Source organism: Pezoporus occidentalis, unplaced genomic scaffold (assembly GCF_034315485.1).
Source record: "Pezoporus occidentalis ecotype Australia unplaced genomic scaffold, CSIRO_AGI_Poc_V1 ctg5, whole genome shotgun sequence".
Taxonomy (NCBI): domain Eukaryota; kingdom Metazoa; phylum Chordata; class Aves; order Psittaciformes; family Psittacidae; genus Pezoporus; species Pezoporus occidentalis.
This window is the reverse complement of record NW_026915835.1, coordinates 644,937-672,745: the sequence shown is the minus strand read 5'-3', so window position 1 is coordinate 672,745 and position 27,809 is coordinate 644,937. Positions and strand designations below refer to the sequence as shown.

The 27,809-nt window shown below is 41.3% G+C and overlaps 2 protein-coding genes across 2 annotated transcripts in view; both read left to right on the top strand.

Moving 5' to 3' along the window:
- Positions 1-27,809, top strand: part of DGKH (diacylglycerol kinase eta) — a 544,322-nt gene that overhangs the window by 311,592 nt on the left and 204,921 nt on the right. The window lies entirely within an intron of this gene.
- TNFSF11 (TNF superfamily member 11) lies at positions 1,049-27,031 on the top strand. The gene is made up of 5 exons (XM_062636818.1): positions 1,049-1,523; positions 9,401-9,568; positions 16,289-16,334; positions 16,417-16,515; positions 24,695-27,031. The coding sequence occupies exons 1-5, from the start codon at positions 1,302-1,304 to the stop codon at positions 25,114-25,116; spliced, it is 957 nt and encodes a 318-aa protein (XP_062492802.1). The 5' UTR covers positions 1,049-1,301; the 3' UTR covers positions 25,117-27,031.

Sequence of the window (27,809 nt, the reverse complement as noted above, 5' to 3'; positions counted from 1 at the left end):
AAAAATGGACCTGTGTTATTATCCCATACCTTTCAAAGCCTCAGCCAGACTTCAAATCACTTGCCTTTATGTCTGCACCATTACCCCACTGAATTTTACAGGCTTGCAGACCTGCGCTGCCTTCGTAACAAGCACTTTTGTGGGATATAAGAGAAACTTTTCTGCAAAGTGGGCTAGTCAGGCACACAAAATGGATCTTCCAAGGAGATAGTCACATCTCCAAAAGTGTAGATAAACTGATGAGCGAAAGTCCAGAGGGAGGGAACACTTCCTGGAGGCAGGAAAGATGCTAAATACACTAAATGAGTAAGTATATGAAGGAGGCGCCTACAAACCATAGTAGGGTTTTACAAAGAAGAGGTTTCAGTACAGAATGCAAGCTGAGATGTGCAGGAAGGTATTCCTGAGTGTTTGGAAACGGCTCTGTAGCAGAGCAGCTGTGTGAGGGCAGATGCGGAAGTTTCAATCTGGTCACTGTGGCAGCCAAGAGTCCGCACAACTTTCTGACATTTCCTCACCCCAGACTCTGAACTGCGTTGCCTGTTTCGGGCAGTTCAAGTCAACGCCGTTTGTGCTCATTTTAGCCTAGCCTGAGTGAAGAGCGAGTTAAATCATGGAGGGGTTGACAGTCCTCTGAGGAAACCACCAAAGGGGCGAGGGGATGACCGAGAGGGTCCACCCAGCGTGCCGCTGCTTTCAGGGATCTGGGGAAAAGGACCCTCCAGACGTAGCCCCACGCTCGAAGCTGCCTTGGCTGCCACGGGAGGCCCGGGTGCGTTGCACACATGTGCGGGAACCAGGTGACGAGGGGCCGAGGGGACCGAGCAGGGCAGCAGCCGGTCGAGGCGGGGCAGCTGTACTTCGCCATCTCATGGTAGACGGGAGGTGAAGAGTTTCGATCCGCGAGGGGGAGCAGCGCCCACCGCGATCGCCGGGCGACCTGCGGGACGGTGGAGGCCGGGGACCCGGCTGCAGGGGCGTGCAGGGGCGGGCCCGACCGGGCCCGACCAGACCCGATCAGATCAGACCCGACCCGACCCGACCCGACCCTCCCGCCGCGGGCCGGTCTGTGCCTGGGGAGGGGAGGGGAGGGCAGGCGAGGAAGGGCGGTGGTGATGTGTGGCTGCGGCGGCGGGGAGGGCAGGCAGAGGCACGCCGCGCGGGGCTGATTGGCTGCCCAGTTTATAAAAGGTGCCCGGCAGGGACGGCGGGGTGGTTTGCCGAGGTCGGGGAGCTCCGTCGAGACGCTGGCCGCCTGTGGAGCCGACCGAGCGGAGCGGTGCGGAGCTGCCCGTGGCGCGATGCGGCGCGCCAGCCGAGACTATACCAAGTACTTGCGCGGCTCCGAGGAGCTGGGCAGCGGCGCTGCACACGAGTGCGCCCCGCCGCCGCCGCCGGCGCCGCTGCCGCCGGCACACCCGCACCCGCCGCCCGCCTCCCGCTCCCTCCTCGCCGCCCTCGTCCTCCTGGGGCTGGGGCAGGTGGTCTGCAGCGTCGCCCTCTTCCTCTACTTCCGAGCGCAGGTAAGCGGCGCCTCTGCTGGCGGCGGGGTGAGGGTCGGGGGGTCGGCTTCACACCTTACAGAACGGGGAAGGTCCTCGCGTTGATGGAACTGGGGCAGTTAGTACAAAAGAAAGTCAGATAGCACCTTTAAGTGGCTAGAAAGTTGGCCCAGCTTTGGGAGATCGGGCTGGAGGGCTCCCAGTACCCAGCCCACCATGTGCTCTTATCCCCTGGTCACTGGAACTACTCAGCTTGAGATGTTTATTCTAGGTAGTGCACCTGCCTGAGGGTGTGCATTGGTGTACTGGGTCTGTTGGCGGAGTCGGACATGAGGAGTCACAAACTTGGGAAGCAGCTTCATGCTCTTGGAGGGCTGTGTTTTTTAATGATCAACTTTCAATCATTTACCTGACAGGGGATTGACATGGCTGAGGTCTTTGACTGCCATAGGTGTTTCACCATTGGGAAAACGCCTTTAAGGAAAAAAAAGCCACCACACAACATCACTTGGAATTGTTTGTCCTTTCAGACTGTGCAGGGGCACAGTGGAGCAGGGTCCCTGTGTGAGCGGGCATTGGCTGGGGCCTCATTCCTGAGGGAGAGCTGCCCCCTTGCCAGGCCCCAGGCCTGCCAAGGGATGCTTCAGAAGAGGCAGCCGTGCCTGTGGAAAGGAGCGCAGAGGCATCTCTGCGGTGATAGATGAGGTGACGAGTGGTTAGGCTTTCGAAGAGAAGAGGAGCCTGCTTCTTGGAAATGGCTCGGCTGGCTGGATTCACTCACTGCTGCATCTCCTATCCCACACAGTTGAGCCCTCTCAGAGGAAGTGGGGGGCTGCTGACTGGTTTGCTTCTCAGGGTTAGTTGTTAGCTTTCTGCTTGGCTTTTTCGTTGCGTGCTAAGTATTTCTGTTAAGACAGGTCTCACGGCCTTCATGGAAATGGTACTTCTGCTGTGTGTACTTTTCATTTGAAGTCAGTGAGGAGTGGAAACCTGTTTCTTTCGGTTTACTTTCTAGGTAGATGCACTTGATCTTGATGTACCAGACTGGATTTCTTAACAAAATACACTCTGAAAACAGACTATACCTGCACAAAAGTATACCCACTTAAAACAGATGAATGACTATCAATATACAGTAACACTGCAGATTGTTTGTTATGTCGACCAGTTCGTATTTTCTTACCAACAATGTCTTTGTGTTTGCCATTTTTAGAAAAATAAAATGGAACAGCTTAGTGCTTAGTTAATCGTATCCTGTATGCTTCAGAAAAGTGACATTTAATTTCTGGGACTCATTGTAAAGTAGCTTAAAGCTACTTGTTTGCTTGACAGTGAAGTAAATTAATGCCTGCTTCAGCTTGTGGCAGAGAAATGTTTTTTGCTTCAGGTCTGCATGAACTTGAAGACGTCTTTGTCAAAATATAGCTCATGGAAATGCACAGCTATACATTAATTAGTGGGTTAGAGAGCCATTGCAATCAAAACAACGAATCAAAGTATACTTTTTGAAAACCCTATTTTTCCATCCTCTTTACCTTTCTCCTCCCTTTTTAAGGACTCTTTCTGATAGGTTCGTGTCAGTGTTTCACACATGCCTAACATAAGCTAAAAAAGCTTTCTTACCATCATACATATTCTTCTGCTGCTTCCTTGATTTAAAAAATTACATAGCCTTGGTGTAATTCTGCATTTGGCAGCTTAATACTCTTGCAAGTTTCTTGTTCATGTAGATTTGGAGTAATGCTGTTGGATGGAGTCCTTTGTAAACTTGAGCTTTCAAAAATCAAAAAGAGATGATGTAGCTAGATGTAGACTTGCCTGAAGTCATTGCCTGGAAAATTTCTAATATAGAAAATATCTTCTTTGCCATCCCTGAAAAATATAACAATAAGTATACTTTTGAAGTAAGTACATAATTCACAATAAAAACATATGGTAATCTGTATTTATTCACCAATATCTTATTGTGAAATAAGATGGAAAAATACAGTAGGTCCTGCAGAAGTTAAATCTTATTCAACTGTCTTAAAGATTGTTTTATTTATATGGGACATGATCCAACCTTTTGGAAAGATTGCTGTCAGATTTAGTTATGTTAAGCTATCTCAATTTGTACTTTTATAACTTTAATAACAGAATTTAGTATTGTGATGTATTTTGTTCAAATAATGTGAAGTCAGTAGTAGAAGCTGTGCATCAGAAGATTTCAATTGCTTGGCTGGTGAATTAACCAAATGTGTATTAGCAAGATTTGACTATATAGGCTAATATTAAGAAATTATACATTTTATAAGCTCTTTAAACTAAGAGGCTAAGTAAACTCTGACTCACTTTTACCATACACATTTTATGTGTATTTGCATAAAATCATTTGAGCTGGATCATGACACAGTATGAGCTGAGACAATGGTTGAGGTTTTGGTTTTTCCTTAGTTCTGTTTATTTTGTGGCTTGAGCATTTGAAATTTCACAAGACACATAACTAAGACTGACACTAGATTTTGACGGGTAAACACATGTTTGTGGCCAAGAAATAATGCAGTGCAATGCAGATGAGACAATGAGCTGGTATTAACTAAAAAAGAAAGAAAAAAGCTATAAGAACTGGATTTTACCAATATTCTCATAAGAGTGTGCTGAAATGTAAAAACATTAAAATGCTCTCTCTAGCTTTTCTATTTGGACCATCTTGTGCACTGTACTGAATCCGGGAAATTGAACAATTCCAAAATGTAATGGACTTAAGTGTTTATTTTGCTTGTACTTCATGAGGAATATTTGCTCATGACCAGTGAAAATGCCATGAAAATTTAGATAGATGGTCGCAATAGCTGGAGATCATTATGTAACAGAGGCTCATGCACAGCATAAGGTGAGAGAGCAAAGTAGTTTGTTTAACTGTCAATGGTAAATGCTAAAGCATAGTCTCCAGAAGCTTTGCTTTTAAACTTTACCTTCTGGCCCATTTCTTTAATGTACTTAGGTTATAAAGGAGTGGGAATTTGATTGAACATGGACTGAACTGGATGGCAGTGGTACAAGCTGCAAGTGCTCAAATCCAAATGGGGGGGGCTGTATCTCTAACTCCCATAACAAATCTTAAATATTCTACCATACTGAAGAAGTCACACTTGGATAGGTGGGGACCTGAAAGTCAGATTTTTATTGTCTTTTCATGCATCTGTGGAACTCTGACTTTCATTAGAGCTTGTTTTTAAACAACCACCTTTAAGACTCCATCTGAAGTTTTGTGAGCATTGTAGAGCACTGTCTAGCAGAAAACTGCGTGCTGGGGACCAGTAGCACTTTTGGAGGACTCCTTGGTGGTTAAGAAGGATTATGGAGTGCAAAGTTGTATTTGATAACATGGAAATTGGTTTCAATTGGAAAATAAGTGCAAGTCTAAAAGTTAAACATTTATTTTAAAGAGTAAGTACAGAATGTGATACGGTAACACTGCATAACTGCGGTAACCTTTAGGTAAAGGTGGCTGGAATGTATTGTTTGGCTTTTAAAACCAAACTGAATCTTTTTAACATTGGAAGGCAGGTTCCTCTGTAAATTCATTTGGTCTCACCCGCAATGCTGGAGTTCATTGGCTGTTCATGGCTGTCTGAGTTAGTTAAAAAGAGTCCAGAGATGCAGTGAGAGTGATGAGAGATACTGAATATCAAGGGGCACAGAAAGATTTGATCTGATTCCAAGGTGAGACACAATGGGTGCATGCACAGTAGTGACATAGGAAAAATAAGCTAGGCAGTCCTCTCTTTAAATAGGTTAGTTCCTCTAGGGTATTTTGTTTACTTAATGCATTAAAAAGCTGTCTTCAGTACTTTTGATTGCATTTTGATGTTTCTTCAGGTATTAAATCTTTAGGACTTCCTGCTGAAGGTGTGCCTTGCAAGGTAGCAAGCTGCTGCTCGTAGACCATTCTGGTATTTCATGTGGCTCTTTGGAAGTTCTTCTCAAAACATGCCTTCGAAATTTTTTTTCTGTGCATTACTTCTTGCCCACACTTTTGGTCTCTGTGCTTGGTGGTGTCTGTTTGCAGCCATGGCAGTTCAGTGCATGTTCTTTGTAAAGATAAAAGATGCAGGATTTCTGAGAATCCCTTTTCAGACAAGTGAGCTAATTTCCATGGTTAAATGTGGTGAAGAGCAGGTATTCTCTGAAAATGGTAAAAGCAATCTGGTAGGTTAGCTAGTCCGAAGATCAGAGCTTCACCTTATCAAACACTAGATCTCTAGAGACTTGCAGTTTGTCATGACGGGCTGCACAGCTTCAAGTTGCTGAAGCTATCAGTTACAGTGTTTCCATGAAGCCTTCAGTCTTTTAACTGTAGGTGCAGAGATGCTAGTGTTCTGTCTTCAGCAGATAAGATATAATCCAAGTAAGTGCTTCTGCACAATCTGCTGTTACTGTTCTGGCACAATGTTGTATGACACATTTGACTGATTGCTGATGGGTGATAGCTGTAAGTCTATGCTACACATGATTTGTTATGCTGGATACTCAGGCCTTTACAAATTTCATGATCTTTGTATTGTAAAACCTACTTTTCTGGGATCTACTTCTCTGGGATTATAGTCTCTCTCTCGTAGAATTACTGATAAAAAATGAGTTTCTACTGGCAGTTATTTGCTGTGGTCTGTTGTCTCTAACAATATCACCAACATAAGAGGCTACATCTGAAATAATGGATCTTATTTTGAGTTCCTCAGGATAAGAGGCATACCAACAAACTAGAGAGAGCACAGCAGGAGACTGTGGTAGGTAGGGCCCGTAGTGTATTGCAAATGGAGAACTGGATTTTTTGAACCTAACGAAGAACAGACTAAGGTCAGGGAAGCTAATCACTGGTTTTGGCTACCTGAGGATAAAGCCAGGCTCTTCAGAAGAGTGCAGCAAACCTGAGAGGCACAATCATAAATTGCAGTAAGGAGAACTCTAGCTGGATATCAAACCCAGTGTTTTTACACTGTAGAAGTGGTTAAATTGTAGGGCAGTTTGCAAAGAGGTTGAAAGTCTCCATCAATGAAGATTTCACAAAGCTTGTCTAGATGAGGACTTGACCAACATGATCTAAGTAACAAGTTGGCCCTGCTTCAGGCATGGGGCTGGACTAGAGACCTCCAGAGATACCTTCTGACCCAGGGCATTCTACATTAACTGCCTTTCAGCAGCTGTTGGTTTTTTTCTTTCATTTTACAGTAATTTTAAATTCTGGGTGCTAGTGGAACATAGTGAGTGAGATGCTTTTAGGGTGCAGTCTTACAGTTGTTAAAGTTAGTGCTGTCATCTTGCTCATTCATTCATTCATTCATTCATTCATTCATTCATTCATTCATTCATTCATTCATTCATTCATTCATTCATTCCTATGCTTGTCCCTGTACTGGCTGTGATTCTTCTCTGATACCTGGAGTTGTTTTCATGGTATAAAACTGTCAGGAAATTAGATCAGCAAAAATTTCTCCCAGATTATTTATTTAGAAGGGAAGATTGAGAATCAGGCATGAAGTTTTGTGGTGAAGAAGGTGAAAGCACAGAGGTGCTGGTTTAGGTAATTTTACACAGGTAATGGGGCTGTATTGCACTAGCTGACTTCAGAAATCAATTAGTGTAGTTTTTAATATTTAATTCACAGAGCTGTATTAGCTATATACAGATTTCCTTTTGTATTCAGCTGTGTCATCCCAGAATGCCTCTGAGCCATTCTGTAACTCATCTCGACTCATCCACTCAAAGCTGTGAGATCTTCAGGTGAACCATTTCTGACCCATTTCATTCCAAATCTGCAGATTAACTGAGACAGCTAAATCAGGTCACGGAGGCTGGCGTTGATCTGAATGAATTAGGCAAACGCTTCTCATCTGGAGAGTTCAGAAGGATGGTGATGGAGGAGGCAGCATTTGGTGTTGCCATCTGTGCAATAAATGTTTCTCTGCAGCATGTGCAGGTTGGATGGTTGCCTGGCTGTTGTAGGTTTAAATTCGCCTCTGTAATCCCAACCTTATGCTTTCAAGTTCAGTTCTTTTTTGGGTTAGGGAGTTGAATTGGTGTTCATGTGAACAAATGATGTAACATGTTTGATTCACTCTGGCTCTTCTATATTCTGCAGAACTTCCTTTTGATGTTCTGTTTTGTACAGTGCTGTGTTAAAGGAAACTGGACACTGGAGAGGCACTATCCATGTCTTGGCATTCCTTCACTGGGATTATAAATAATGTATTACATTTTGTAATTCAGATAAAATTGTTCCTTCCACCTTATGCAGAAAGATAGAAGTAAATGCTCTTGAGTAGACCAGCTGATAGAGAATTTAGACAAGGTTTTGAGTGCACAAACCCTTCTCCAATCCTGAAGTAAAAGTGGAATAAATACAAGTTGAGAACAATTGCTGAGAGTCTTAGGCCATCTCTGAAAGGCAGTGGTTAATCTTGAGTGTAAAGCATATGGAGTGTGGGACGAGAGAGTGAAGTGTTTTGAACGATATTTACGCAATTAAACTCTGCCAAAGCACAATCCTAATCTTTGGAATACCCTTCCAGTTTATCGAACTGATAGAGTTCAGGAGTATTCTAGACTTACAGTTTAAAAGTATACTTGATTCAATTGCAAAGACTGATAGCTAAAAATATCTCACAGATATTCTATATTTACCAGTCTTTGTCCCATGAAACAGGTGTTTTGTGGTACAGCTTTACCATCTTTCAGTCTTTCTGAATTTGTGCTGTTTTATTTGGTGACTGTTTCACACAGCAATCTCTCTTGCCCACTGGCATGGTTTAACCCCAGCCAGCAAGTAAGCACTTCTCAGCTGCTCGCTCACTAAGCACCACCTCCCAGTGGGACAGGGGAGAGAATTGGAAGAGTAAAAGTGAGAAAAATCGTGGGTTAAGACAAAGACAGTTTAACAGGTGAAGCAGAAGTCATGCACACAAGCAAAGCAAAACAAGGAAGTCATTCACCACTTCCCATGGTCAGGCAGGTGTTCAGCCCTCCCCAGGAAAGCAGGGCTCCCTCATGCATAGCAGTTACTTGGGAAGACAAACACCATCACTCTTGACATCCCTACTTTCCTTCTTCCCCCAGCTTTACATGCTGAGTGTGGTGCCATATGGTATGTGATATCCCTCTGGTCAGCTGGGGTCCACTGTCCTGGCTGTGTCCTCTCCAACTCCTTGTGCACCCCCAGCCAAGTCGCTGGTGGAGTGTTGTGAGGAGCAGAAAAGGCTTTGGCTCTGTGTAAGCACTGCTCAGCAATAACAAAAACACCCCTGTGTTATCAACACTGTTTTCAGCACATATCCAAAATGCAGCCCCATACCAGCTACTGTGAGGAAAATTAACTCTACAGCAGCCAAAACCAGCACACCCACAAAATAGTTTCAGTGATAACTGACTTCCATTCTTCTGTTTCTCCTCTTGAAGATGATGTGCTAGATGTTGTACATACTTTCCCCAAGTTGCTCTACTTGGCATTTGTGTGTCATCTTGCAAACTACAGTTTTGACAGATAGGATGGTTGTGCATGTTGCCTGCTAAAATGTGATATGGCCCTGAGTGGCTGAAAAATGGAATTCCGGTTTATTGATTTTACTGTAAGGCTGGGATTTATCTTTGACTTTTGAAAGGCACATATCTAGTAGTCTAAGGTAACGAACTAGGCAGCTTCAGAAGATAATTCATTCTTCTATCTCACATGCTTTTTGGATGAAATGAACCTTCATGTGGGGAACTTCTTCTCTCTTCAGTGTTCACAATGAAAATTTAGATAATAAACTTAAATAGGTTTCAAACTTCTAGATAGTTGAAAGTTCTCCCTGACTTAAATGCCCTTGATGTCTCTTGGACAGACACTTAAAACTGTGGTTGTACTTACATTTTTGTTTCAGATGGACCCTACTAGAATTTCCAAAGAACACGCACACTGTGTTAGAACACTTTTTGGTCATCTAGAAAATACAGATTTGCATGATACATCCTTTGAAAATCAAGAAGCAAAGTTAATACCAGAATCATGTAGAAGCATGGAACAAGCTCTCCAAAGAGTTGTGCAGAAGGTAAGTGGCAGACAGACTGTGTGTTCCTTTATTTCCTGCTCTTGCTGAACTTAAAACAATTTTTCCAGCAACTCTATTTGGACGTAAATTCTGTAAAGCATTTTCTGGTATTTGAATTATACCTGAAGCCGCATGCAAGATTTTGCCTTTTTTTTTTTTGTTTGGTTTTGTTGGGTTGTTTGTTTATTTGTTTTTTGTTTTAAGAAAGGAGGACTTGGAAGTTGCACTGAGAAAACTGTGATTGCAGTTAGTTGATTGGCCATTCTGACATTCAGATGAGCCTGAATGGTAATCATTTATCCTAATATTTCTATGTATTTGTCAATACTTTACATGTTCATAAGAAAGGGCAGCTCCACACTTTTTTTAAAGCTGTCTTCCTGACCGTTTCTGACAAGATTCTCCCAAGTCAAGATCATTGACAAGCAAAATATTGCCTGAAAAACAGAGGATGTAACATTTGCTGTCATTTTCTCTTGTTACTTTTTCTGCAGCTCAAAATGAGGGATAATATCTCCTTTTTCTTTTTTTTGCTCAGTTTGCCAGTTCTCTGTTCTGTGTAGGTCATTCCCACGCTGGCAGAAGAGCTACTTTGCAAAGAGCAGTAACTGGGCTGTCTTTGCCCAGCAGTTGAAAATAACAGCTTGTTCCCAAACAAATAACAAAAGCAGACAGCTAAAGAAGTCACACATAATGATGAAGCCTTCCTAGGCAAGCTGTATGTATGTCACAATCGCCTCTTACTGCAGTTGTTGCCTTTGATCTCTTTGCATGTTCCTAATAGGGTTTGGTGCTAATTATGGGCTCTTTAGCAGCTAAATGTCTGCTATGGTATTTTGTCTTCCTGGCTTACCAGGCCCATTACAACTTCTTCACATCTGCATTCAGTGACACAATTGCATACAACTGTCAGATTTTTGTAGAGGATGATAGAATCATAGAATCAACCTAAGATCTTGAAATCCAACCATTAGCGCAAGACTGTCAAGTCCACCACTAACCCATGTCACTAAGGGCCTCATTTACATGGCTTTTTAACACTTCCAGGGATGGTGACTCCACCACTTCCCTTGGCAGCCTATTCCAATGCCTTATCACCCTCTCAGTGAAGAAATTTTTCCTAATATCCAATCTAAACCTCCCCTGGACCAACTTGAGGCCATTACCTTGAGCTGAACTCACAGCACTTTGCAGAGTGAATTGTACACGAGTTAATTATATAGTACTTCAATTGTGTTAATGCAGTGTTTGCTTTTACCAGAGTACCTGGGGTGACAAACTTTTTGTGAATAAAAAGAAACCTAGGAGTCTATGTCTTATCCCTTTTGCTAGCCACCCCCTTTAAAAACTTAAGGGTGGGGTTGGGTGGGGGGAAGGGTTAACTCTGTAGGATTAGTTCTTTCCCCCAGCATTTTATGGAGACTCTCACAGTATACCTAATTCTGCTCTGCATGCTGCTTGTTCTTGAGGCTCCCATGATAGAGTAAGGAGCTCGTTACAGTGAGTAGATGGGAAGCCCTGTATTCTGACCGTTTGTTGCTGGTTACTCAACAAAAGCATTTGCTTTAGCTGAGGCTGCATATCCTGCCGTTCTGGATGGAGGTTAAATGCTGCAATGTCCGTGGCCAAGATAAGTAGTGAGTAGGGATAACTTTTTGGCTGATGACCATTATTTTGAGAACAATAAAATTTCCCTTGCCAAAGTAATCAGACTCCAAATTTCCTTTGAATGCAGCAGAATGTATTAAGCAGTTGCATCAGTGTTCTGGATGCTTTGTCATCAGATATTGATGACACAGAAGGAAATTAAGATAGGAAGATGCTTGCCTGGGCTACATTTGCATCTTTTTGGTACATAAAGGAACTGAAAGAAACAGTGTGAAAGCAAAATGCAAAGCTCTACTTTATAACGTTCTGTTAGCTCTGCTACAATGAAGGGCAGAGAAGCAGCCAAATCTTCCAGTTGCGGTAGTCCTTTATGTGTGGGAATGTGGCTAATGTGACTTGAAAGAGGTTCCCTATCTTCTGTGCTTTCTTCACATTCCTGAAGGCAAATCTAACCTGGGTGTGTTCTAAGAACCAGTATACTTATTTGAATTGGCAGCTTGTGAAGTGACTGAAATAGAACATTTTATGTGTTATGTTTTGTGATTTTTCAATATTTTGTCTTTTGCAATTCAGGCTGTTCAGGAAATGAAAACAGACAACTTGCTTTTGCTCAGGTTTAGGGTCTGGTTACAGCTTTAAGCTTACTACAGTGGTTCTCGTCTCTTTTCTTTCCACACCTGTAGACCTAGTGCTTAAATCTAAAGCAGGGATTGTTGTTGAAAATGAAAGTGCTCTTATGAAAAGCAGTGTAGTATGGCTGCAAGGCCCAGTCTAGAAATGTTTGTCTCATGAAAAATAATAAAGATTTTTTTCTTTCAGTAAACATCTAATGGTGAACTCCTTAACATATTCCAGGATAAAAATATTGCTTACGGAGCAGCTGACTCAGTAGAAAGCACATTTTCAATATTGCATATAAACTTTCAAACAGACGAATAATAAACTGCCCTAGTCTGTCTGTTTGCTTAATTTGTTTTGCATGTAACCCTAAAAACCTTTTAGCAGTCCAGATGCACTAACCACAGTTCTTACAAAGCCTGTTATGAGCCTGAATTAGAAAGGACTACAAACATATCTTGGGTCAATTCATAAGTAACTTTCCTTGGCAGTGCTCCCAGCTTCTAGCAGCTTGGGGAGTTCAAGTGTAAATTAGTCTCCCACATAGCAGCAGACTACTTTGCTCGATCTCCAGGGCAGCACATCTAAAGAGATCTATATATTTAGCAGACGTTTAAAGTGCTTGTAGTTATGGACAAAGTCAAAGTTTCATGTGTGATTGCTCTAAGTTGTTAAAATTTCACAGTTTCCATCCTACAACTTTACATGCCTTTTTTTTTTTTTTTTTTTTTTTTTCTCAGCAGGAAATAGACTACTCATTTGAATAGAGGTTGTAGTGCTGATCTCTAAACTATCTTCTCATGAGTACTGGTTCATGTCCTTTCTATTTCACTTCCTTCCTGATTAGCATTCTTCATATTGATGAATTTCTGGCAAGTTAATCAGATACTTCTCCCTGGTATTAGCTCAACTTAAAGCAGTCAGGTAGTAGAAGAAACAATTGCATGAAGGAGCTTTGAGATCGCAGCTGAAGTAGGACATGAATTTCCAGAGGGGTTCTCTTCTGATTGGTCTCAAAAGGCTACTGTAGCCGCTCAAAGTAGATACTGAGATATTGTAAAAGCAAAAGAGAGGAAAAAACATTCACAAATGTCACGTTCAAATGTAGCCTTGTCTCTGCGTCTTCCACATTGGACATAACTTAAAGAGCAAGAGATGTTTTTGGTTTGAAGGTGCTGTGAGATGCTAAGGGTTAAAACCCGCACCCCATTGTGGATGAAGAAACAGCAGTTCCCAATGTTCCAGGCACTTAATGTATGATTCTAGTTTTTAAAATGTGAAAGTTTTGCAGCTTCCCAATGGCTTCTTAAAATTTTTGGTTGAAGGATTTTCATTTCTGTGACTGGCTGCTTGCCTGGTGTTTAAACAGTGACTGTATGAAGGAGGTTGGAATGTGGGAAGCAGCCCAGCAGAGTTGACTTGGTGGACAGTAAGTAAGTGACGCAAAGGTGTGCAAGTGCAGCTTATCATAAGACTAACAAAGTGGTGTGATTTTTTTTTTTTTTTTTTTTTGTGTACAGTTTGCTAAAAATAACAGCTTCATAGCAAATATGCTTCTGTGGGTGGCAGTCTTAAGAGAAGTCACTGGCTGTTTTGTCAGCAGTTCTCATTCCATTATAGCAGTGTCTTAATGACAGGTTCTGTTGAGCTGTTTCTGCTTTCTTAATGGTAGTGTGCATTGTGATTAAGTGTTCTTCAGGGTCAAAATCAAGTACATGCTGAAATGCTTTTCTAAGGTAGGTTGTATGTAAGCTATTTGGAACTGTAGGACCATTAAATAAAATATCAAGAGAAGTGCTGAACTACTGACTCCTCAGGAGGAAACCCACAGCTCCATTTCTGTTATCTAGGGACTAGTTCATGTATTTCATCTTCCTTCTGGAAGCCTGGGCAACAGAACAGAAATGAATATGAAAATTCTGTGGGGCTGGTGAGAATAAAGTAAAGAACTTCACAGTAGTACAGTGTTTGGAGAACTGATGGAGGATTTCTGTTTTCTGGTCACAGGCTGGCCGCTTCTAATCCAATGGCAAGCATACACAAGAGTCTATGAACATAAGCCAGCCTCCAGCTCTTCTCAACGTGTTAGTGTTGGGTTTATGCTTATAATCTGTCTTTTGTTGTAATGATGCTTCTTGCATTCCTAATTGCACAGTAGCATAACTACTACAGGAGAGTGTTCCTGGCAGAGGGAGATGCTCTCAGGAGGTGGGAAAGTAGGCTCAGGACCATCAGGACAAAGGAGAGTTGTGGACTCAAGTTTTTCCTGGTAGCTGTTCTGCTTACCAATGATGTTGCAGATGAATACCACCACCAGCAGTGAGAAAGAAAGCAGCTCAGGCTGCATTTCATGAGGACCACAGCCTTTCCATGTGAAAGATAAGCTGAGTCACACTGCTAGATCTCAGGTGAGGTACAAAACTGCTTAAGCTAAAGCATCTTTGGAAATGTGCAGAAGCAGAACTCTATACTCCTAATAAAAATGTAGGTTAGGAGGAAAACAGTCATTGGCCAGTTCAGGAACTTCAAGGGCTGTGCAGTTACCAACCAGGAGATTTTTTTTTTTTTTAGTACCAGTTTAGGTAGGAGAGATTAAAATGTACATAGCTCTTTTTGCATCTGCCCAGTAGGCTCTCCAGGCAAGGACATTATCACATCCCCCAGAAGTAAAGGATACAAAAGCAGACTCCACATCTTGAGATGTTTCCATTAAGTGAGAAAACAAAGGAGTCTTCCCTTTCTAGGGAAGGGATTGTGAATAGGTGTGGTGCAGTAATCTCTGAGAGTGTGGTTCATCTCCCCATCTCTTTTACTTTTTCCTATTCTTGTCAAAGGCTTTTGCCACTTTTTGCAGTACGTACATTTGCAATTTTTTGTTGTCTTCCTACATCTGATGAAGTGAAAGAGCTCTAGTGTGGCTAGAGGCTGATGCTGGTATGCAGCTCCGAGAACTGAGCTTCATTTTCATCCTCCTAGAACTGACATTGCAGTAGGAAGATCAGAGAGGGAAAGTGAATGTAAATGGGGTAGGTGGATGTGAGTTTTGCTTCTTTTGAAGTTGAGTTTCTTCTGCTTTTCTTCTCATCTCTACAGCAGAAAGCATATTAACGATTCTTATCTATAAAATCAGCACTCTCTGCTGAAATATTTGCTTTGATAGTCATAGTACAACTTCCATACTGCTGTGGCTTTTCATTTTGGTTTAACATTTAAACACCTACTGAAAGGGGAAAGTGAGAGTAATAAATGCACCGGTGAAGGCATTACAGGTTTCACTGTGGCTGCAAAATTACATAAAACCAAGACTTTAGGTGTTTTCAGAGCAGGATTTCAAACTCTAAAACACAGCAGTGTTTGAGAGCGCAGTGGAACATTGCTGATCTGTCCAAATCTGAGGCATATTGCATACATATGGTATTGAATCAGACAAACAGCAATACGTTTGACATAAAGACAAAAACAAAGGACCATTTTTAGGTTTCAATAATATGATTTGCTATCTTCAGCAAAATGTTTCCTTTTACCGAACATCTTCTTGATGGCTCCATGGTATGAGGTATTCTGCATAGTAAGTATAATATTAGCGCTGTTATTTAGAAAACAGAGATGAAGAGAATCATGAAGAAACAGGACAACTGAGGATTGAACTTAATATTACCAAGATTCAGTCTGTGCTTGTAACAACAGCATGCTTAGATTTTTGGGAAGTGCTGTTTGTTTTCTCAAGAGGAAACAGTTTTGGATTACTAAAAGCAAGGCTTTTTGTGGTGCCTGTTGTCTGTTACTTGTGCTGTTCTTGGTTTTGGGTAGCATGGGTTTCATTCATATTAAAACTCATCTGCAGTTTTGAAAAATGCACTCTGGCACCCTGTCTCTTTGTCCCATTAACAGATACAGACGATGCTTAATCCTTTGGTTCCTGCATACCTTTTTAGAAGTGCCATGACTATAAAGCCTTGTAGTCTTTGAACCATCCTTGCTAGTGGTCAAGTGTGAGGGTTGGAGGTTTTCATTTATCTCATCACAAATAAAATTCAGAGCTTAGCTTTCCGTAGTTGCGTGATTACACACCAGTCCCTATGCAGAAATGCCTCTTTCATGACATTTTTGATCCCAAGCATTTAAGTCAGTTCGTAAAGTCCGTTGTTTTATGTGTTGCATTCTTACCAGTCAGAGAAGTATCCCAAGTGCAATAAGTAAGAAAGGTTGTCAATGTCCTGTCAGTACTACTTCAATAAATACTGCAGTGATTATACACACCATCATTCCTATCCAGCTTTATCAGAAGTATGGAACAGAACAAGTAATTTGATTGTGGCAGCTAATCTGTGTGCTTGTATTATACATCATGTAAAGATGAGAATGTGTATCCCTGGCATCTGAATACTGTTAGTAGAACATGCACAGAGAGTGTTGCAGTTGTGCAAGCTATCTGCAATATGCAGTATTACAAAACCAAGACAATATCAAAGCAATGGTTCTTTCTCATTTTAGGAAGTCCTGCGTGTCAGGGGAAGAACACCACTAAGACCAGAGAAAGGTACGTGCTGGTTTATGAATAAGAAATATTTTACTTCTACTTAACTTGTCTTTCTGAAGTAATGAAATTCTTTTATCTCTAGCTGCAATGGAGGCATTAGGAATGGATCTGTACAAGAGAAACAAACCTGAGAAGCAGCCATTTGCCCATCTCATTATTGATGATAAGAATATTCCCTCTGGTGAGTTCAGTTTTAAGTGAATATGCTTCAATGCTACCATATGCTTTAATGAAAAGCATGAATGTGCTTTAAGTGAATATGCTTCCAATGCTACCATAAATGTATTGAACAGTGAAGTAATATGAAAACAATTCAGCAATACCTGCAACAAACTGGAATTTCAGAAATTATTTTTGCTAATGAGAATAAATTGGATGTGCTAGACTTTTGGAGGTAGCAGGGGTAATGCTAACAGTAGGATAGCTCCCATTTGCCTTGGGTCTCTTATATCAGTCTCTTGTGTGCTGAATGGCCTCTATTTCAAATTACCAGTTTTCATGATCAAGCTCTGAGGGCTTGGCCTGCCTCTTTGTGCTGTCTTCAGGTGAGGAATAAAAGTATGCACTGAATATTTTTCTCTGATATTTCTTATTTTCTTTGGTTAGTAGGGACCATCTGGAGTTCTTCACTCACACTGGACATCAGCTATAGGTATATATACACATGTATGTATGCATACATACACAGCACAAAGATGGGCCAGAATCCAGGTCTTGCAGCTTGGAAGATGTTTCCCTTCCATTGAGTCTAAGATTTTTTTGGTCCTGTTGTCAGATAAAGAAACTTGTTGCCTTCTGTTGTGAAATTCAAGAATGTCTTATGTCCACCTATTCAGTCCTTCATAGCAACCCTCCGTTTGTGTGCTGAAGTGTAATCAGGTCTGTACTGAGTGATGCAACATTCGTCTTTAGGGTAGACCGGGAGGTTCAGAATCTTGTCTGAATGTACAACACATAGGCATGTCAGCTGCCTATCACTGGAAAAACTTGCCATAAGGGAAGCACATCTTTTATTTTGAGGTGTTAAAAACCTAGAACTGCAGTCCCAATGTCATTATAGTAACTTGCCTGCAAGTTCCCTGCCCTCTGTGGGTACACTGGACTCACAGCATATGGCTGAATTTACAGCAAGTGTTAATGGCATATTGAAAAGGTTTGTTATATTCCATTCGTTGTCACAGGGCTGCTCCATAAAGACTCCAAGGGCCTTCCTGATGTTCAGACATGCCAAAGCTTCACAAGGGTCTGTCTGCATCCACTTAGTCTAGTAGCAAGAAGATCAAAGGTCCTAACATTGTACTCTGAGCAACAGGGTTTCTTGTCAGTGTGTGGACTTGGATGCAGTATGTTTCTGAGCTATTGAGTAGGTGGAAATATGTTCCTGTGGCTTTTATCTGCCCCTATAGTAAGAGAATGGCATTCTTTTATCTTGCTGGAGCTTGTATTCTCTACCTATAGGTATCTTTGGATGGCTTTGGGAATCTTTGCTAGTACAATATGAGGGAATGGGACATGAGTTTGCCTTAGAACACTCTCCAGAGGAAAAGATTCAATCCTACAATTTTAAGATATTTTAGTATGGTTTCCTCTTTTGCCCTGGGGCACTGTCAGTAGAGATTTTTCTCTCTGTATCTCAACACAACAGTCATCACTGGTGTGGTAGAAGTAAGCCAGGATATTTTTCTGAAGCTATCAGACAGAGGGCCTCAAGATATGAGGGTACATTGATCACCACTGTCTTCTTCTGAAGCTGTATACATTCTCCAGAACTCCTTGCTAATTAAGCTCTGTGCTTTGCTTTTCTGTTTTATGTAACCAAACTGAAGGGGAATGCTGTGTTGAGGCTTGAAATCTGAGATTTCAGCAGTGTGCACAGTAATACCTTGCTCTTGCGCTATTTAAAGACAAACCACTTCTTCACAGTTTCTTGCCTATAGGGGTAGGATCCTTTCTCTCTTTGAGTGTATTGCAATTGCCAAGATCCACAGGTTAATAAGCAGAGAGCTTGAGCAGCTTGTAAGATGGCAGTCACAACTTCTACAAGCTTTCTTATGAGCCCAAATGCTTGCTGACCAGCTTCTGTTTCGGTCAGATTTTGGTTTTTGGCATAAGTCAATAGTAGAAGATGCAGTATCAGTGAACTTATCTTAGCATTTTTGTCTTTGGAAGGATTCAATTAATTTGCTAATCATAGAGACAGATCACTTACATTTACAGAAATGGACTGTATCAGTGTCACACTTCATGAAATTCCTGTGGAGAATTTATTTGCTGTCTACCTGGATGTTGCTGTAAATTGTATTTTTATCAGGGATAGCAGCTGATAATTTTTACTGTTGTGCATCATTGCATTAACCTTCAAGGAAGTGATGTAGCACATCTGAGGGTAATCACAAGAGAGGCATTGCTTTTTCTTTCTTCATTTACTGTTTTTTGATAGCACAGAAATACAGTGCCTATGACAACAAGGTGCTTTGTTTCTCCTTGGAGCAGATCAGCTCCTTACCAATGTGATGAGTTGGACATACTTCCCATTGATCTGGCACATAATGGCTTCTGCCTCTTTTGGAAGAGCCCAGGATGTTACATGAGCACATCTTCTGCGGTCCTTGTGGGCATTGCAGCAGTGAGGGGCTGGATTCTTATGGATAGCTGGGCCCCTGAACCTACTGGTCATGAGACACATTAGTGTCATGCTCACTAGTATGAGGCACTATCCACTTGGGTGTGTGGCATAGGGGTTAATGACAGGCATAAAGGATGAAGAATTTGCCTGAGGGTCACTGGGAATTTTTCTCTTTCATCCTGTTTCCTTTGACTGTACTTTCTGTGTTCTTCCCCTGATTCCTTAACCTACATGTCTGAAATCTTTCTAAAATATTTTAGGCCATCCATGAGTCTGGAAAGATCTGTTCTTAGTATTTTAAGGTTCTTTACTAAGCAATGTAAGGACAAAAAAAGTAATCAGTCTTCATCACTGTCAAACAGGTTTTTATTTTAAGACTTTGCCACTGAATGCCCTTCTTGAGAGGGCACTGAGCAGTGTCTGTGAGAGAACATGTTCCTTTTACCTGGTTCACAATAACATCAAGCCCCAAATAGACTATTGCAGCTGGGGGGGGGGGGGGGGGGGGTGGTGGTGGTGCAAGAGAGGGGGAAAATAACCCTTCCCAGATCTTGATGTCCGCACCCATCATTTGGCTGCAGAAGCCATAGTGGTTTGGCTTGCTTTGTGTATTTTTTCGGTTTGCTGTCTTAGGTTAAAGCTGTATGCTTGCTGGTTGGATTTTACCAGAGCTCACTATAAATGCTACCTAGGTTTTAAATGAAAACAGTGAATTTTGGTTTATAAATTGATTACAGAAATTAGTCACAGTTTAAAGGAGAAAATCACAAACAGAAGTAAATGTTAAATATATCTTTGGGATGTGAATTGATACCTTTAGATGTCTAAAGAAACACTGTAGTATTCTGAGCTATTTACACCTGCAGGTTCAGCTTAACTGCCCTTTGCCTCCAAAGCAGTTTTTCAGAGCAAATAGTGCTTTGGTCCTTCCCTCAGGTTTTATTTATACCTGAAAGCTGCTGGGATGTACAGGGCTACTTTCTCCTCTGTTTCCCTACTATCATTTTCCTTCTTACTAATGAATTTTATAGATGCTCATTTGTATTACTCTTAGTTCATGCTCACAAACACACAAGGCATCGTTTTGATTTGTCTTCAGTTACCAGAAAGCCTGTGTATTATCTCATCTTTTTTATAATGCTTTCTACCATACTTGGAAGGTTATTTTACTCATTATCTGACTGACCTCTTCCTTCTCTGTTAATGTGACTTACCTTATGCTTTTTTTTTCATGGCTCTGTAGTAAATTTTATCACAGAAGATACTGTACTGCAGCATTTCAGCCAGTCCCATGGCTTGGATTGTGTTTCAGAGTTTCTGATACATGGACAACTGACTTGGCACTTGCATGCTCTGGTTTTCTCCTCTGCCTGTGTTCTGGGGTACTAATTGTTTTGGTGCCTCTGAATTTAGGTGTATTAACCACCAGAACTGTTGAGAGCCTGCTTGCTCCTTCCATTGAAAGTTGCATGGCATAACTCCCACCAGTACATCTTTGTGCTGTGCTACTGGCTGTGGCATGCCTCTTCTGAAGCTGTGAATTGTGGCAAAATGCCCATCTGCCTCAGTTAATACAAACATAGCACTGTAATTTATGTTGGGACTTCCAGAAGTTACCTAGGCTGAAACCAAATAGGGTCAGAACAGTCAGCATCACATTCCATCATCTCTTGGCCTGTCCCTAGCACCTAACCATGGCTGAATGATGCATATTCCCCTTAACACCAAAGAAATGTGAACTAACTTCCCCCAGAGTACCTCTCAGAATCTCAATTACAAGTGACTGTGTTACCTATTTTCTCTTTTCCCCCTTCTTCAACAGAAAATTGTGCATTCCCACTAAGGATTTCTTCAAAATTGCTACTTGATTAATACTGGCAACTTAAAAGTTTAAATAAAATCTGTCTAGCAGCTACTAGGTGTGCTACCAGTCAGTCATAACATACCAGCATTCCTTTCTGTTCCATCATATATATATATATATATATATATATATATATATATATATATATATACACATCCCTGCCCCATTTCTCTGATGTGCCCTTCCTCTGATCCAGGTAGTGGTTTCTTGCCTGTCCTCCTCATCTTGAAGGTAGCACAACCTCCCTGGGGCAGTATTTCTGGCAGACTTAACACCGCACAAGAAGTTCTATAAGTTCCTCAGGTGTTCACAGTGCTTCAGAGGTGTACTCTTGCAGCCCTAGCTCAGCATCTCTTGCAAGTGAATAATTCTGGGCTAAGAGTTTTAAGTTCTTAGTGTCACTTCCAATTAATTGATGGTTTTCAGAGGCTTTTTTGAGGCACTGCATGGAAGAAGGCTTGTATTAGTTCTACCTGGCTGCACTGGAGCCATGGGAGAGTAACTATTTATCATTTGCTTTTGACAGCTTGTGCTTTGCTCAAGTCTTTGTGTAAGAATGCCAGCAGCTTTTTGTTCTGGACTATTGAAGTATTCCTCTCACATGCAAAACTTGCTTCCCCTTGGTGGTGAGGGAGGACTCATAGCTCTGAAATTCTCCTGTCTCTAATTCCCCTCACTTATTTCTGCACAGATAAATCCAAGAGGCATCTTTTTAACTAATCAAACATATCTGGGGCATTTCCCCAGCATGCTTGTGAGCACTCGTGGTTCTGGAGTATGCCTTGATACATACCGGAAGGAGAGAGCACTGCTCCCTGACATGTGCCATGGAAGGTTTGGAAGGAATAGATGATTTTGGTTTAATATTGTGAGAATACAGTATTGAATATTCCAAGCAAGCTTTTAGAGGCACTGAGAGTCAAAGGTGCAAGGTCCTCCTGTGCCTGTGTGTACACATTTTTGTGGGAAGGAGCAAATGGAGTTAGTCTTCTGTACTGAAAATTGCTATTTTATAGGAGGACAAGTTCGCCAACTCTCATCTGTTGTGTTACGCCCAGTGTGTTACACCAAATAAATAGTAGTGTCAGTGCCTTGTGCATACCAGGAAGGGTTAGGGCCTGCTTGGCTTTCTCAGGACAGTGGTGTTTCCTCTGCATGAGCTTGCCCTTGGGCCTTGCCTGGATCTTCTTATCCCACTGTTGCTTATTCTCCTGGGGAGGTGGAAGGGACTGTGGGATTTGTGCTGTAGGGCATGCTCCTCAACAGAAAACATTGTGATGAACTTCTGCATAATGCATGTGCTGTAGTAGTAATGCTATCTGGGCCGGTGTTGCAGGCTATTGCATAACTCTGTGCCACCAAAACCAATCTGAAGTGTCAAATGTGACCATGTTTGGGAGGAAGACTCATGCTCTCTTCCAGTACCTATCTAACTTGCTGCCAGACAGTTTTTTAGCACAATCTCAATAGTAGAATCATAGAAAAGTTAGGGTTGGAAAGGACCTTAAGGTCATCTAGTTCCAACCCCCCTGCCGTGGGTAGGGACACCTCACACTAAACCATGTCACCCAAGGCTTTGTCCAACCTGGCCTTGAACACTGCCAGGGATGGAGCATTCACAGCTTCCCTGGACAACCCATTCCAGTGCCTCACCACCCTTACAGTAAAGAACGTCCTCCTTATATCTAATCTAAACTTTCCCTGTTTAAGTTTGAACCCATTACCCCTTGCCCTACTACTACATGATGAGTCCCTCTCCATTACCCCCTCATCCCCTGATCATCCTCATGGCCCTCCTCTGGACTTGTTCCAGCAGTCCCATGTCCTTTTTATGTTGAGGACACCAGAACTGCACAGGATCTCTTTGAAATGACATCTGAGACTTGACCAGCTTCAAATCTCCAAGTGATGATACAAATGTGACTATTTGATGACAGTATCCAGGAAGTGCCTTTTAGGCCAGAGTTGTGGTGGACATTTGTACCTGTATGTGTGAAGTTAGCTTTCAGATACAGTGATAAGCTTACAAACTAATCAAAACATCTCCCGTCTCTCAGCTCCTTTTGGTTGTCTTCACAAAGCATTCAATCAACAGATAAGGAACAGCTTCCTGTTTACCAGGCCACCATCATGCAGGCAGAGCTAAAAAGGCTTAAGTGTACCTGTGTCCTGGTTTAAGCCCAGGCAGCAACCCAGAACCACACAGCTGCTTGCTCACTCCCCCCCTTTCCTCTCCTGCTCCTGGAGTGATGGGGAGGAGCATCGAAATAATGTAACTCCCACAGGTTGAGATAAGAACAGTCCAGTAACTAAGGTATAACACAAACCACTGCTGCTACCACCAATAATAATAACGATAAGGGAAATAACAAGGGAAGAGAATACAACCACTCACCACCCGCCAATCGATACCTAGCCTGACCTGAGCAGTGATCTAACCCTTCCAGGTAACTGCCCCCAGTTTATTTACTGAGCATGATGTGCTGTGGTATGGAATACCTCTTTGGCTAGTTTGGGTCAGGTGTCCTGTCTCTGTTTCCTCATGGCTTCCCCTCCTCCCTGGCAGAGCATGAGACTGAGAAAGGCCTTGGTCAGAGTAAACATTACTGAGCAACAACTAAAAACATCAGTGTTATCAGCGTTGTTCCCAGGCTGAAAGTCAAAAACACAGCACTGCACCAGCTACTAAGGAGAAAAATGGCTGCTACTGCTGAACCCAGGACAACTTGTTAGAATTCAATAATGCTTGTTTGAGTATATTAATTCTATTAATCTGCCTTTTTTGGTAGTTGGATTTGGTGACACTTGCACATGTATTTTGATTCCCGCATGCATGATGCTCTATGGTGAGACAAAGAACATCATCATTTTCTTTCCTAATCTGTGGATCTTCAGCTTAAATCAACTGGAACCTGACTGTTCTCTTCCAAGCCTGGAACATCAGCTCATTGTTTGTAGTTTGAAAATTAAGATACTTCAGAACAAATAAAAATAAGGAAAAAAAGTGCAATGCATCCAGAGGCTCATGTGTCTTCCTAAAGCTTTTTTTTTGAAGACCTTCTACTACATGTTAGGCAAAGAATCTGAGTTTACCTCCCAAATAGCTGTAATTGACCAAGTACTGCTGTATTTGTACAATTATCAAAGAATTAAGATTATGCTAATTGTGGAGCCTTTTTCTGATACATGCAAGCACTAAGTTAAGTCTAAATACTGGCTTTGCATAAAAAGGTTTGTTATGTAATGAATTCTTGAAGTATTATCTGAAGTCTAGGTAGCTTACTGTGTAGTACTAAAGATGCACAATTGTGCTGATTTCTTTCCCCATTGTTTTTGGTGTTCTCAAATGAAATTACGTTTACCTTTGTGCCACTACAGTCACAAGAACATAGCGTATAGGAAGCTTTCATAAGCTTATGAAAGTAATTATCAGTTCAACATGGTTTCAGATTTTCTTTAGTTACTTCTTGCAAACACTTACAGGTTAAAGACTAATAATAAGATTTGCTGTTTTATCGTAAGTAATTTTTCAGGTTCCTCTCAAGTATTTGTTACTTGAATTAAGTTTTAGGTGGAATGCAGTTTCTATACAGAGCTTGTTGCATGATTGCTTAGCATCATCGGACTATTGGCCAAACAAGTGCTTTGTATGATGGTCCGGCAATCGTTCTGGTGGGAGGACAGACAGTTATAAACGGCAAACCAAATATGGCAGTACATGATGAAAAAATGAAATTAATGAATTATTATAATTGTCTAATATTAACTTTAGCCTATGTAACTGTAGTTGCTATTGATTCTAGAACCCCAGAGGTTGCTTTCTGAAATATTGGGGTTTGTTAAATAACTTTTTTTTTCTCCCCTCTTTAGGAACTCGCAAAGTGAACCTCACGTCCTGGCATCATGACAAAGGCCAGGCAAACTTATCAAATATGACATTCAAAGATGGAAAGCTGACTGTAAATCAAGATGGCTTTTACTACCTTTATGCCAACATTTGTTTTAGACATCATGAAACTTCAGGAAACCTGACTAAAAGAGGGCTCCAGCTGATGGTATATATGACGAAGACAAACCTTAAAATAAGGCGCTCTGATGTTTTGATGAAGGGAGGAAGCACCAAATACTGGTCAGGGAATTCAGAATTTCATTTTTATTCTGTAAATATAGGAGGGTTTTTTAAATTAAAATCTGGTGAAATGATAAGTATCCAGGTATCTAATCCATTGCTACTGGATTCATCACAAGAAGCAACTTATTTTGGGGCATTTAAAGTTAGGGATTTAGACTAAATCTTTTCTCAGTGTGCTGAAAATTGAGTTTTCAGTCGTCCAGAAACAACCTGAAGACAGAACTGAAAATCTTTTGCAACCCAGTTCCATCTCTATAAGCCATATCTATCTAAAGACATGTTTTGCCCTATGCTGACTCCACCAGGAGTCCCACAAATGCACAGAAGGGCAAAATCACATAATTCTCCTGATTCGCTCTTACAGCCGTTTTACTTCATATGTCTCCACTGGCTTCAGTAGAGTCATTATGACTTTTGCATTTGTGTAGTTGAAATCAGAGCAATTGTTATTGAACTTCTGCTTCTAAGTTCTGCCCTAACTCTTTAACCTGGGCTACTCTTATTCATTTTGGCACAAACATAGGAGAGGACAGAACTTGGCTCCCAACTTGCATTGTGGTTGAGCATTCTGACCCTGGAATGGCAAAGATTATGAAAGTGTGACTAATCCCATTGCATTTGATGTGGCTTTTCACATGCTTAGTTAAGCCTGTTCTTGCTTTGCTGGATTAGGGTTGGAGGGCTCAGGCTGTGGCAGAAATGAGTTGCAGAACACCTAAACAGTTCAGCCTAAGTCTTTACCTGATTAAAAGGTTAATTACAGGTCGTTTTTATTATTGATGCACAGTTGATTGCAAATATAGATTGCCAAAATACAGTGTGCCTTTAAAGTATTACATTGTGCCAGAATCTGCAAAGACATTTTTTTAAACGAAAAGTATGTATTTTTATATTCTGTAATATCTAAAATTATATTTCAGGTGTAATGTTTTGTATAAAAAAAAAATTGTAAATTATATTGTCCTATAGTATTTGATACAAAATATTTAAAATCTCTTGCTGTTTGTATATTTAATGTTTTAAACTGTTTTTAATGTACAGACATGTTAAACTGGTGCACTTTTTAATCCCAATGGGAAAAATTGCAGCTAAAAGAGGTTGTTTGCAATTAGCAAATGTAATATATACCTTTGTTCTTTTTAACTTAATAGATTTCTGTTAAACTTGTCAGTATTACTGGGAGGGGGAGAATCACACCTATGTCATGAATAATTACACCAAAATGCTGGTCACTGGGTACCTTTCAAACCTGGAGGGTAATTGACATAACAAAGCTGGCATTGCCTACACAAAATAAGAAATTAATACATATTAAGCCGCATAAATGCATTAGGGGTATTTATAGTTACTGAACAGGCATATTTTCCTACAAGAAAATTTGCAAGTTGTAAATTCTGCAGTTGAGTAATGACATTTTTAGCTTCGTTTCCTGAAAAAGTGAACCTTATGTCATTGCTTTGCCTGTCCTTGTCTCCCCTTCTAGTTTTTAAAACTCTGCACACCTTTGCCAGGTTTGGCAGGTGAACAGCGGTGTGAAGAGGTATTCTTACAGGTTTTATGAGAACAGACAGCTGAGAACAACTCAGCCGTTACACAGTATTTGTCAGTGGCTGGCCACTGTTCATATTAGCCAACAAATTAATAGAGGGAGACTCCTAGCTAGCTGCAATATGTGGTGTCGCTTGTGTAGTTGCTTGGCCAAAAGAGGTAGGTGGATGGAATCTGAGGGTGGGTGTGGGGGACACATCAGAGAGCTGCAAATACTACAGGTGATGTTTAGAGCACATCTGGGTAGGGATCATTAACTTAATGGGAAAGGAATGGGTGAGGTTTTAGGAGCATTTGTGTGCTCTAAGAATGATGTGAGGATAACATGCTCTTTAATGTGGTAGAAATCAGAGAAGGCAAAAGACTCAAATCTGTGGGAATTGAGGCTTCATACAAATCCTCAGGCTTTTGTTTATTTTGTTGCTGTAAGGAACTGAGTTGAATTCAAGCAATTATACTGTATAATAAACATTTCTTTTTAATATTAATGTTTTCTTACAAAATATATTTCTAAGAAAAAAAAACAACCTTTGTGATTTTTTTTTTTTTTTTTTTAATTTTCCTGTGTCCCTGTATTTCTTGTGCAGCTTCCATCATTTTGTTCAGATTTCAGAACATGCAGGCTGGGAAAGGTATAACTTCCTCAAGAAAACTGAGGCATCAATTGCCTGACTTGAGACAATGGCAATAAATTTTAATTTGACTCCAAATATGCATCCACCACTTTCAAGTAGGGTTTAAATCATCAGGGGTCAGAAATTTAGCTGAAGGACTTCCTATTTAATGTTTTACACCAAACAGCTGTCATTCAAACCCATAAAGGGCTGAAGAATTTGGGGCCTTTGAAATTTCACACTCAGTTGAGTTTTTTCCACTATAGAGATGTCCAGTAGCTGTCTGTTCTGGGAGTTAAGTCACCCTTGGGGGAGGCAGAGATGGGGGTTCGAATGGTTTGAAAGTCAAGTTAGACTTTGCACTTAGTAGCTGACCTTAGCAAATGCTCTAAGTATTGTGTTCTGTGAAGAAGGGGAACCATGAGCACTAAATGTCTACATGACTGTGGCTGTGGGGTCTGAGTGTGTGCTAGAGAAGTTACAGCACCTCTAGTTTATGCTGAGCCCCTGGGAAGGCACTTGTTGGTTACCTGGGCATCTGAAGCCACCAGAGGTTAGAAGAGGGCTTCGGAGGCTCAGCTCAGTACAGCCATGCTCGTTAGGAATGCTTTGAGCATCTGAATTTCACAATGCAGTATGGGGCTTGAAATTGCCCTTGTGTGATGACTTTGAGGCCAAAATAATTTTGGGG